At 44.6% G+C, this 13,132-nt stretch overlaps 2 protein-coding genes across 4 annotated transcripts in view; one reads left to right on the top strand and one right to left on the bottom strand.

Annotated features, from left to right (window-relative positions):
• The window catches only part of LOC138665418 (oocyte zinc finger protein XlCOF7.1-like), a 37,999-nt gene extending 28,542 nt beyond the window's left edge, over window positions 1-9,457 (bottom strand). Inside the window, exons 1-5 of the mRNA XM_069752879.1 lie at window positions 9,231-9,457; window positions 8,332-8,471; window positions 8,091-8,231; window positions 7,882-8,005; window positions 7,637-7,800 (exon numbers count right to left, since the gene is read on the bottom strand). Coding sequence (XP_069608980.1) covers window positions 7,637-7,800; window positions 7,882-8,005; window positions 8,091-8,231; window positions 8,332-8,409 — 507 coding nt within the window. The 5' untranslated portion in view covers window positions 8,410-8,471; window positions 9,231-9,457. The remainder of the gene's footprint in view (window positions 1-7,636; window positions 7,801-7,881; window positions 8,006-8,090; window positions 8,232-8,331; window positions 8,472-9,230) is intronic.
• A 244-nt stretch (window positions 9,458-9,701) lies between these two features.
• Window positions 9,702-13,132, top strand: part of LOC138665425 (uncharacterized) — a 56,245-nt gene continuing 52,814 nt past the window's right edge. The window contains exon 1 of one of the 3 annotated variants that reach the window (XM_069752897.1): window positions 9,702-9,749. The gene's annotated coding sequence lies outside the window, so the exon portion shown is untranslated. Of the gene's footprint in view, window positions 9,750-9,821; window positions 9,885-13,132 lie in introns of those variants that run through there. The other 2 variants (XM_069752899.1, XM_069752898.1) reach the window with 2 other exon arrangements.

The raw sequence follows: 13,132 nt of genomic DNA, 5'->3' as shown, positions 1-13,132 counted from the left end.
GTACCGCTCATTACATTATTATGGAAGCGACTCCACACCCATAGGGGTGGAGCCTGTTATGATCTGGTGGCCATGGAGCAGCATGAGACGTACTCTGGAGAAGGTGGTCCCTGTACTGACCGCAAACCCTGAACCTAGCAGCGCAACTAAAAGCAGCCATGGGGGGTACCTAACACTCCCTAGACCCCTCGGCACAGCCTAAGATCTAACTACCCCTAAAGACAGAAACAGGAAACCTATCTTGCCTCAGAGAAAATCCCCAAAGATAGATAGCCCCCCACAAATATTGACTGTGAGAGGAGAGGAAAATAACATACTCAGATATGAAATCAGATTTTAGCATAGGAGGCCATACTAGCTAAAAAGAAAGGATAGAACAGAGTACTATGCGGTCAGTATAAAAATACTAGAAAATATCCACCGCAGAAAATACGGATCACCACATCTGACTAAAGACATGGGGGGTATATCTGCATCTCCAGAGAAATAGCTAGGCTGCAAAAAATCCTTCACAGACCAAAACATGAAAATGCACAGAACTATAAGGTCCACTGCAGGTGGACAGCAAAAACAAAGCCAGGACTTATCTTTGTAGAAAAACACAGCAAACTGGAAAGACCAGCAGGGAAGTGAATCCTTCAAGAACAATGGACAACTGGCACTGACTAAAGGATCCTGCAAACCTATATACCCCAGTCAGTCCTGCAATTAGTAGATACACATGTCCACTCCTGCAATCCAGGCACAACTGCATTACCCTCTACAACCACCGGAGGGAGCCCAAAAGCTGAATTCAAAACAGTACCCCCCCTTGAGGAGGGGTCACTGAACCCTCACCAGAGCCCCCAGGCCGATCAGGATGAGCCCGATGAAAGCCACGAACCAAATCAACGGCATGGACATCAGAGGCAGAAACCCAAGAATTATCCTCCTGGCCATAACCCTTCCACTTGACAAGGTACTGAAGCTTCCGCCTCGAAAAACGAGAATCCAAAATCTTCTCAACAACATATTCCAACTCCCCATCGACCAATACAGGGGCCGGAGGATCAACAGAGGGAACAACGGGCTCCACATATTTCTGCAACAAAGATTTATGGAAGACATTATGAATAGCAAACGAGGCCGGAAGCGCCAGGCGAAAGGACACTGGATTAATAATCTCAGAAATCCTATAAGGACCAATAAATCGAGGCTTAAACTTAGGGGAAGAAACCTTCATAGGAACATGACGGGAAGATAACCAAACCAGATCCCCAATCCGAAGCTGGGAACCAACACACCGACGACGATTAGCAAAACGTTGAGCCTCCTCCTGAGACAGCACCAAATTGTCCACCACATAATCTGCTGCAACCTGTCGACCACAGAATCCACACCAGAAAGGTCAGAAGGCTCAACCTGCCCAGAAGAAAAACGAGGATGAAAACCAAAATTACAAAAAAAAAGGCGAAACCAAAGTAGCCGAACTGGCCCGATTATTAAGGGCAAACTTGGCCAATGGCAAAAAAGCCACCCAATCATCCTGATTAGCAGACACAAAGCATCTCAAATAGGTCTCCAAGGTCTGATTAGTTCGCTCAGTCTGGCCATTTGTCTGAGGATGAAATGCAGAAGAAAAAGACAAATCAATGCCCAGCTTGGCACAAAAGGCCCGCCAAAACCTAGAAACAAACTGGGAACCTCTGTCGGACACAATATTCTCCAGAATACCATGCAAGCGCACCACATGCTGAAAAAACAACGGAACCAAATCAGAAGAAGAAGGCAATTTAGGCAAAGGCACCAAATGAACCATCTTAGAAAATCGGTCACAGACAACGCAGATAACCGACATTCTTTGGGAAACAGGAAGATCGGAAATAAAATCCATAGAAATATGTGTCTAGGGCCTCTCGGGGACCGGTAATGGCAAAAGCAACCCACTAGCACGGGAACAGCAAGGCTTAGCCCGCGCACAAATCCCACAGGACTGCACAAAAGAACGCACATCCCGCGACAAAGAAGGCCACCAAAAGGACCTACTAACCAAATCTCTGGTACCAAAAATCCCAGGATGGCAAGCCAACACAGAACAATGAACCTCAGAAATCACTTTAGTAGTCCATCTATCAGGAACAAACAGTTTCCCCACAGGACAGCGGTCAGGCTGATCAGCCTGAAATTCCTGAAGAACCCGTAGCAAATCAGGGGAGATGGCAGAAAGAATCACCCCTTCCTTCAAAATGCCGACTTGCTCAAGAACCCCAGGGGAATCAGGAAAAAAACTCCTAGAGAGGGCATCCGCCTTAACATGCTTAGTACCAGGAATGTACGAGACCACAAAATCAAAACGGGAGAAAAACAGGGACCATCGAGCCTGTCTAGGATTCAGCCGTTTGGCAGACTCGAGGTAAATCAGATTCTTATGATCGGTCAGGACCACAATACGGTGCTTGGCCCCCTCAAGCCAATGTTGCCACTCCTCAAATGCCCACTTCATAGCCAACAACTCCCGATTGCCGACATCATAATTGCGTTCCGCAGGTCAAAACTTCCGAGAAAAGAAGACACACGGTTTCATCAGGGAACCATCAGAATTCCTCTGAGACAAAACGGCCCCTGCCCCAATCTCAGACGCGTCAACCTGAACCTGAAATGGAAGAGAAACATCTGGCTGACGCAACACAGGGGCAGAAGTAAATCAGCGTTTAAGCTCCTGAAAGGCAGAAACGGCCGCGGAGGACCAATTCGTCACATCAGCGCCTTTCTTGGCCAAATCGGTTAGAGGTTTAACCACACTGGAGGAGTTGGCAATGAAACGACGATAAAAATTAGCAAAGCCCAAGAATTTCTGAAGGCTCTTCACAGATGTGGGCTGAATCCAATCATGAATGGCCTGAACCTTAACCGGATCCATTTCTATAGATGAGGGAGAAAAAATGAAACCCAAAAAAGAAACCTTCTGCACTCCAAAGAGACACTTTGACTCCTTCACAAACAAAGCATTATTACGGAGGATCTGAAATACCATCCTGACCTGTTTCACATGAGACTCCCAATCATTGGAAAAAAATCAAAATATCATCCAAATATACAACCATGAATTTATCAAGATAACTCTGAAAGATATCATGCATGAAGGATTGGAACACAGATGGGGCATTAGAGAGTCCGAATGGCATCACAAGGTATTCAAAATGGCCTTTGGGCATATTAAATGCAGTTTTCCATTCGTCACCCTGCTTGATACGAATAAGATTATATGCCCCTCGAAGGTCAATCTTAGTAAACCAGCTAGACCCCTTAATCCTAGCAAACAAATCAGTAAGCAAAGGCAAGGGGTATTGAAATTTAACCGTGATCATATTCAAGAGGCGATAATCAATACAGGGTCTCAAGGATCCATCCTTCTTGGCAACAAAAAAGAACCCCGCTCCCAACGGTGAAGAAGATGGCCGAATATGCCCCTTCTCCAAAGACTCCTCAATATAGCTCCGTATGGCGGCATGTTCTGGCACAGACAGGTTGAAAAGTCGGCCCTTAGGGAACTTACAACCTGGAATCAAGTCAATAGCACAATCACAGTCCCTATGCGGTGGAAGGGAACTGGATTTGGGCTCATCGAATACATCCTGGAAATCTGACAAAAACTCAGGAATTTCAGAAGAGGGGGAAGAGGAAATTGACATCAAAGGAACGTGACCATGAACCCCCTGACAACCCCAACTAGTCACAGACATGGATTTCCAGTCTAACACCGGATTATGTAGCTGTAACCATGGAAAACCCAGCACAATATCATCATGCAAATTATGCAACACCAGAAAACGACAATCTTCCTGATGGGCTGGCGCCATGCGCATGGTCAGCTGTGTCCAAAACTGAGGTTTATTTTTAGCCAACGGTGTAGCATCAATGCCCCTCAAAGGAATAGTGTTCTGCAAAGGCTGCAAGGGAAAACCACAACGTCTGGCAAATTCTATGTCCATTAAGTTCAGAGCGGCGCCTGAATCCACAAATGCCATGACAGAAAATGATGATAATGAGCAGATCAAGGTCACAGATAACAGAAATTTAGGTTGTATAGTACTGATGGCAACAGAACTAGCGATTCTCTTAGTACGCTTAGGGCAATCAGAAATAACATGAGCAGAATCGCCGCAGTAAAAACAACCTATTCTGACGCCTAAATGTTTGACGTTCAGCTCTAGACAAAATCCTATCACACTGCATAGGCTCAGGGCTCCGCTCAGAGGACAACGCCACAGTGTGCACAATTCTGCGCTCGCGCAAGCGCCGATCAATCTGAATGGTCAGAGACATAGAATCACTCAGACCAGCAGGCGTGGGGAACCCCACCATAACGTCTTTAACGGATTCAGAAAGACCCTTACTGAAAATTGCCGCCAAGGCATCCTCATTCCATTTAGTCAGTACAGACCATTTTCTAAATTTCTGGCAATACGATTCTGCCGCTTCTTGACCTTGACACAGGGCTAACAAAATTTTCTCAGCCTGATCCACAGAATTAGGCTCATCATACAACAACCCCAATGCCTGAAAGAACGAATCAACATCAAGCAAAGCAGGATTGCCAGTTTCCAGGGAAAATGCCCAATCCTGTGGGTCACCACGCAGCAGAGATATGATGATTTTAACCTGCTGAATAGGATCACCAGAAGACTGGGGTCTTAATGCAAAAAACAGTTTACAGTTATTTTTGAAACTCAAAAATTTGGATCTGTCACCAAAGAATAAATCAGGAGTGGGAATCTTAGTTTCTAAGGCAGGAGTTTGAACAATATAATCTGAAATACCCTGTACCCTAGCAGCAAGCTGATCCACCCAAGAAACTAACTCCTGAACATTCATGTTAATACAAGACTCCGTAGCCACCCAGAGGTAAAGAGGGAGGAACAGACCAAACAGGCTAAGGAAAAAAAAAAATGGCTCAAAATCTTTCCACCCTTCTTCTGAGATGCAATTAACTCATTGTTGGCCAGTTGTACTGTTATGATCTGGTGGCCTTGGAGCAGCATGAGACGTACTCTGGAGAAGGTGGTCCCTGTACTGACCGCAAACCCTGAACCTAGAAGCGCAACTAAAAGCAGCCATTTGGGGTACCTAACACTCCCTAGACCCCTCGGCACACCCTAAGATCTAACTACCCCTAAAGACAGAAACTTGAAACCTATCTTGCCTCAGAGAAAATCCCCAAAGATAGATAGCCCCCCACAAATATTGACTGTGAGAGGAGAGGGAAATAACATATGCAGATATGAAATCAGATTTTAGCATAGGAGGCCATACTAGCTAAAAAGAAAGGATAGAACAGAGTACTATGCGGTCAGTATAAAAATACTAGAAAATATCCACCGCAGAAAATACGGATCACCACATCTGACTAAAGACATGGGGGGTATATCTGCATCTCCAGAGAAATAGCTAGGCTGCAAAAAATCCTTCACAGACCAAGCTGGACAAGACAAAAACATGAAAATGCACAGAACTATAAGGTCCACTGCAGGTGGACAGCAAAAACAAAGCCAGGACTTATCTTTGTAGAAAAACACTTTCCAGACCAGCAGGGAAGTGAACCCTTCAAGAACAATGGACAACTGGCACTGACTAAAGGATCCTGCAAAGTTATATACCCCAGTCAGTCCTGCAATTAGTAGATACACATGTCCACTCCTGCAATCCAGGCACAACTGCATTACCCTCTACAACCACCGGAGGGAGCCCAAAAGCTGAATTCACAACAGGAGTCGCATATTCATTACTGTAATGAGTAGTACCGGTGACCTCTCAACGCTGGAAGAAGCTGTCAGCCCCCAAAGACCATCAGAGAAGCTGCCAGGGACCGCGCCGAGAGCAGGAGAGTATAATGGGGAGGGTGAGCAGCATTGCGCGATATACACCTGTCCTTGTTCCATTGCTGGGTGCCGCTCCGTCGTCCGCGTCCTCTGCTGTGACGCTCAGGTCAGAGGGTGCGATGATGTGGTTAGTGCGCGCCCTCTGCCTGAACGTTAGTGCAGAGGATGCGGAAGACGGAGCGGCACCCGGCGGTGGAACGAGGACAGGTGAATATTGCAAGTGCCGGGGGCCTGAGCGACGAGAGGTGAGTATGTCATTTTTTTTTTTTAATCGTAGCAACAGCATATAGGGCAAATATCTCTATGGAGCATCTTATGGTCCCCTTATTAACCTTTATGCAGCACTGTATGGGGCAAATATCTCTATGGAGCATCTTATGGGGCCATTAGTAACCTTTGTGCAGCATTATATGGGGCATATTTTAATATGGAGCATCTTATGGGGCCCATCATAAACTTTATGGAGCATTATATGGGGCGTATTTTGTATGGCGCATCTTATGGGGCCCATCATGAACTGTATGGAGCATTATATGGGGCTCCTGATTCAATATGGATATTCAAAAACACTTAATCTACTGATGTCTCAATTAATTTTACTTTTATTGGTATCTATTTTTATTTTTTAAATTTACCGGTAGCTGTTGCATTTTCCACCCTAGGCTTATACTCGAGTCATTAAGTTTTCCCAGTTTTTTGTGGCAAAGTTAGGGGTCTTGGCTTATACTCGAGTATATACGGTATATCTGCAAAATGTCTATTGGGAAAGTGTCAGGGCCCCCGTACACAGAGCGCCAGCGGAACCTGACAATTTCAGCTGGTACGGCCAACACAAGTTAAATATGTATGCGGCCCTTTAGATTCACCTATTGAGATTTACAATGGTCCAATTGCTTAAAGATTCATTTACACTGAAAGATTGTCGCAATTTTTAGGCTAAGTGCACACGTTCAGGATTTCTCGCAGAAAATTCCTGAGAAAACCGGACATTTTCTGCAAGAAATCCGCATGCGTTTTGCCGCGATTTTGCCGCGTTTTTTTCCGGACACTTCCCAATGCATTTAGTAGTGGGAAATCCGCAAAAAAAAACGCAAATAAACCCGCAAAATTAATGAACATGCTGCGGTTTTTACCGCGATGCGTTTTTTTCACGGAAAAAACCGCAACATGTGCACAAAACATGCGGAATTCATTCTAAATGATGGGATGCTTATTGTATGCAGTTTTTTTGCGGTTTTATAGCGTTTTTATCGGGAAAAAACGAAGAAAAAAAACTGCAACGTGTGCACACAGCCTTAAGAACGCTGGTTTCACAAAAAAACTACCGATCACCTTGATGAATGAGCAAACCGCTGGTTCGTCAGGTGAAATGATCTCTTGTGCAGGGCAAAAAAGTCATCGTTCTCAGAGGAGCATCATCCTGTGTAAACAGGACTCACTCTGCCAAGAACAAAGGCAGCCTATGCGCTCTGAGCGATCTACTATAGATCGCTCAGTGCGCATCATTCACTTTCGGTCTGCTATTAAACAACCACCGATTTGCAAATGTCAACTGATCGGCAGTCATTTAGGACTCCTGGCTGGCCTTTGGAAACAGACCCTTAAAGTAAGACTTTCCCCACACACAGCCCGTTCTCTGCTTGGGTCAAGAAACTATTTGAGAGGACTTGTAACACTCAGGGTTGTGGAGTCAGTAAGCTAAAGCTCCGACTCCTCAATTTCCATGACACCGACTCCACAGCCCTGGGAACATTCATATACTGTCATTAGAATATTACCGAGTATCCATGGGACATGTCGTTTTTCACAGAATCCTGTAGATAGACAGGACTTGGACAGCTCTCTGGTATTCGCTTCTTACTAGACCTCGGACATATCCTTGGTATACTCTTCTTATTGGACCTCGGACATCTCTCTGGTATACTCTTCTTACTAGACCTCTCTGTAAAAGCATCCACATATTATCTAAATAGATTGATTATATAAGATTTGTCAGTGGATTTGTGCATAGTTAGGTTTTTACCCAGTGATGTCAGAGTTTCCGGAGTCTCCATAATGACGTCCTTGTACTGATCCTTGTGTCCTTCTATGTAGTCCCACTCCTCCATGGAGAAACAGACGGTGAAGTCCTGACACCTTATAGGAACCTGAGACACAATGATAAAGTCATCATCCAGCCACATTATCCCTTGTGTGGTCATATAATGTCCCAGTATTCCCAGCAGAGCTCACCTCTCCAGTCAGCAGATGGATGACCCTCCTGGTGAGGTCCAGGATCTTCTGCTTATTGTTTATCAGTGAGAAGTAAGGATTTTCCATAATGAGACTCAGGGTCTCGAGTTGTTTATTGGACTTTTTCATAGGTCCATAATCCTAAGAACAGAGGATGAATCCCAAAAGTCATTGCTGCTAATCCATTATAAACGACGCGCTAATTTTCATGATATGTGACAAAATACCCAGAACCCCTCACCTCTCCCGTCAGCAGGTAGATGATCTCCAAGGTGAGGCGCAGTATCTTCTCGGAAACGTGACTCTGGTTCCTGTTCATTTTGGTACTGAGGTAATTTTACATATACATGAGCTCTGTTTTAGGCACTCCTTTCCTCACACCTACGAAAATAAGAAATATACCCTATATTACCTAAAATATCACATTACAGATCAGAAAGCTCGTGTGGTTTCAGTATGGTCACAGAGTTGGGTTTTTTGCTGTATGAATTTTAGAGGGGATTTTACTGCCAAATCAAAAAACAGCTTTACCTGCTCTTTGAATATTCTTCTTATTGATTTCAATGGGAAAAACGGCAAATGACAGTGCCATTAGTTTGCTGTGCTGAGAGTGAAGCTGTAAGTCTTCACATGGTTCATTCGCCCCCCAATTACCATATCAGCACAAACAATTCACATTTTACAGACCGTCCGGCTGTGACGAGAATCTGATACCGTTTTTGCATAAATAATTGCTTTTTCAAAATGTGTTGTATTTTACTACATGACGAGTTTCATGAGTGATGACCAAGCTAACCAGCATGCAGTCCATAACGTAGTGTTGGACCATTGGCTGGATCTGGCGATATCGGAAGGTTCAGATGACCTACACAGTAGGACCCCACGCGTGTGCATCCATTCTCATTGGCTCATTCTCTAAGCCACCATAATTTGGATATTATATTCAAAAGCCACTCCTTGATTGGAGAAATTATATATATGCACACACACACATATATATATATATATATATATATATATATATATATATATATATATCCTGAATGCAAGCCATAGACAAAGAAGCACAGACTATTGTACATGTAGAAACTGTTCCTGCAACATGAAATAACTATAGACTATACCTAACCTGCTCCTCACCTTCCCTCTCAGCTCCAAACCTCCAGCCCTCTCTGTGTAGCCCCCCAAGGTCGGCTCCGTGATGGCGTCAGTAGTGCAAGACTACGGGGAGACGAGAATCATGGGTAATGTAGTCGTGGAATTCCCAGCTCATTGAATGACCGGTAATAGTATCTTCCTAGAATACGGTATTCATCAAAGCGTCTCTAGTTTGTGGCGGCGGCCATTTTGTCGAAGACCAGCTCTCCACTGGATTGTGGACGGGAAGTTTCTGTCGCCCCTGTGGTAAATATATAGTTATTTAGAAATAACAACAAGTAGCCACCTGGAAGCCGGAACTAGTAGGTCACAACTAACTGGAGCGCAGCAGGGGACCGGAAGTTTAAAGAACAAAACTGAAATAGTGACGTCACTTGCTGGAACGCAAAACTCAGGATGCTAGTGGAACGCTAAACCCGGAAGTGGAAGCGGCTGCTCGTCACGATGCCGAGATTTCCAGTTCCGGTGATTTAGTCAACAAGAGCACCGAAGCCTCGCTGTGTAAGTACGGCTGTTATGTGTGAGAGTCACTGCTGGACACCGTACATGGCGGCCATTTCTGGAGTCCCTGTTATGTGCCCAGCGGAGGAGTGAAGGCACTCCATTAAAGAAGAGAAATATCAGGCGTTTCTAGAGGTGTGCAGGATTTTTTAAAAATCCTAAAAAAGACAGGGAATGTCTTAAAATGAGAAAAGCCTTATATTACCTTGTTTATTGCTCCCCTGCTTTTGTGGTCTCCCAGGTCTCTGCATTGATGCCAGTGTGTATAGCACAAATCCAATGATGGGCTGCAGTGGTCACATGTTTGGGTGCAGCCCATTATCGCTGCAGGGCAATGAAAAGAACAACCGTGATCACCAGGGAACCGGGCGGCCCATACCACAGGCACCATCATACTACAGACACCAGCTGCATGAAAGAAAACCAGTCCATGCTGTGCCCCATATTAGGGGAACAGCTCCTTCCCTGCTCCATACAGCAATCGGACTAGTTCCTTGGATTAGCGTCCCATCGCAGAATTTAGTGCCTGTAACATGTACTATATTTATCAAGAAAGGCAGCCAGGCCTCTCAAATTGTACTAGTAAATCAACCATTACAGCATGTGGGAAAGAGTTCTGTAGTCTTACTGCTCTTACAGTAAAGAATAGCCTCGGATTATGAAACCCTTCATCAGAAAGGTCTTTGTACTGTCCCCTCATATATTTATACATTAACATAAGATCACCCCTTAGTCTTCGTTTTTCCAAACTAAATAGCCCCAAGTGTAATAACCTATCTTGGTATTTCAGACCCCCCCAGTCCTCTAATAACCTTGGTCGCTCTTCTCTGCACCCGCTCTAGTTCAGCTATGTCTTTCTTATACACCAGAGACCAGAACTGTGCACAGTATTCTTAGTGTGGTCGAACTAGTGACTTGTATAGAGGTAAAATTATGTTCTCCTCATGAGCATCTATGCCTCTTTTAATGCATCCCATTATTTTATTTGCCTTTGTAGCAGCTGCCTGACACTGGCCCCTGAATATGAGTTTGTCATCCACCCATACACCCAGGTCTTTTTCAGTGACAGTTTAACTGAAGGTTCCGTCATTTTACATTACATCCCCTGCCCAAGTGCATAACCTTTCCTTTTTTTTTTTACATTAAATGTCAATTCTCAGACAAGCCTCCATCTTGTATAAATCCTTCTGTATTATCATATTATCTTCCTGCAGAGTTTAGTATCATCTGCAAATATTGAAATTCTGCTCTGTATGCCCCCTACAAGGTCATTAATAAATATGGTAAAAAAGAGGACCCAATACTGACCCCTGTGGTACCCCACTGCTAACTATGACCCAATCCAAGTGTGTTCCATTAAGAGCCACTCTTTGTAAGGAATAACAATGAGAAATTTGTTAACCCAGTTACACATATCTTCCACTAGTCCCACAGCTTATTTTATGCACCATCCTTTTATGTGGCACTGTATCAAATACCTTTGAAAATCCCAGATAGACAACATCCACGGCCTTAAGGTACCGTCACACTGAAACGACGCTGCAGCGATACGACAACGATGTCGATCGCTGCAGCGTCGCTGTTTGGTCGCTGGAGAGCTGTCACACAGACAGCTCTCCAGCGACCAACGATCCCGAAGTCCCCTGGTAACCAGGGTAAACATCGGGTTACTAAGCGCAGGGCCGCGCTTAGTAACCCGATGTTTACCCTGGTTACCAGCGTAAACGTTAAAAAAACAAACACTACATACTTACCTTCCGTGTCTGTCCCCGGCGCTCTGCTTTCCTCTGCACTGTCAGCGCCGGTCAGCCGGAAAGCAGAGCGGTGACGTCACCGCTCTGCTTTCCGGCTAGCTGGCGCTGATGCAGGAGGAGTCAGCGGAAGGTAAGTATGTAGTGTTTGTTTTTTTAACGTTTACGCTGGTAACCAGGGTAAACATCGGGTTACTAAGCGCGGCCCTTCGCTTAGTAACCCGATGTTTACCCTGGTTACCAGTGAAGACATCGCTGGATCGGTGTCACACACGCCGATCCAGCGATGTCAGCGGGAGATCCAGCGACGAAATAAAGTTCTGGACTTTCCTCAGCGACCAACGATCTCCCAGCAGGGGCCTGATCGTTGGTCGCTGTCACACATAACGATTTCCTTAACGATATCGTTGCTACGTCACAAAAAGCAACAATATCGTTAACGATATCGTTATGTGTGACGGTACCTTTACCCTGGTCCAGTCTGGATCTAACCTAATAGAATCTGACCAGATTATGAGATCTAGACAGTTTGTTCAGGATTTAAAGGGAACGTGGCAGCTGATTCATGCTGCCTGAACCAATCGCTGTATGAGTCACAGCCTGCATTATTGCAGTTGTGGATGTTTTATTCTCAAATGCTGTGGTATCTCAGAGAAAAAGTACTTTGAAGAGTTCACCAGAGACTGCATCTCAGACAAATCAGACATCAACAGGAAGTAAGGGCTGCGGCTGCTTTCTGACTTCCTTTTGATGTTCCATTTGTCCGAAGGAGAGAACAGTGTGCTGATTGGGTGCAGGGCTTGTGTGATGTAACATGGTGATGTGAGCATTGGGACAGCGAGTGCCGATACCGCCAGCGTGGGAGGTGAGAATAAGGACTGTCTCACACTTCTTTTTATTCAGGAAAATGTTCTTTTAGGCCCAATTTTTTCCACTTTTTCAAGAGCTAACATGAAAAAGCAGATCACAAAGTTTGTTACCTACGTTCTTCTGAGTGAGGAAATACCCCCACAAAAAGAGATGGACACATCTCTTTTTGTGGGGGAAGGGAAGAAGTGACATTTGGAATGTATATTTGTCTGGAATAGATTGCAGGCACTATGTCTTATTAGCAGAGCCTCTGAGGTAGCAAAACAACAGAAACCCCAACAAGTGACCCTATTTTGGAAACAAAACCCATCAAGGCATTCATCTAAGGGCTGTGATGAGCTTGTTAAACCCCTAGGTGCTTCACAGAACGTTTTAAAATGTGGATGTAAAAACGAAAAATGTTTTTCTGCTAAAATGTTGTTTTGCCCCCAAATTTGTAAGTTTTACAATTGATAATTGGGAAAAAATGGACCCCATAATTTGTATTGCAATTACTTCCGAACACAAAGATTCCCCATATGTGGTCAAAAACTGATGTTTGGGCACACAGCAAAACTCGGAAAGCAAGAGCGCTATTTCTTTTTTTGGAGCGTAAATTTGTCTGGAATAGATTGTGAATGCCATGTTGACATGCCAAAGCAGCGGGAACCCCAAAAGTGACCTTGTAGAAATTGCATCTCTTGATGAATTCATCTACAGCTCCAGTTACTATTTTGTAACATCCACACCAGGCTTTATTCTGGAGAATTGCAAATGGGCCAG

The sequence above is a fragment of the Ranitomeya imitator genome, chromosome 2 (assembly GCF_032444005.1).
Source record: "Ranitomeya imitator isolate aRanImi1 chromosome 2, aRanImi1.pri, whole genome shotgun sequence".
Taxonomy (NCBI): Eukaryota; Metazoa; Chordata; class Amphibia; order Anura; family Dendrobatidae; genus Ranitomeya; species Ranitomeya imitator.
The sequence above is the reverse complement of the archived record's forward strand: the minus strand, read 5'-3'. Positions and strand labels throughout refer to the sequence as shown.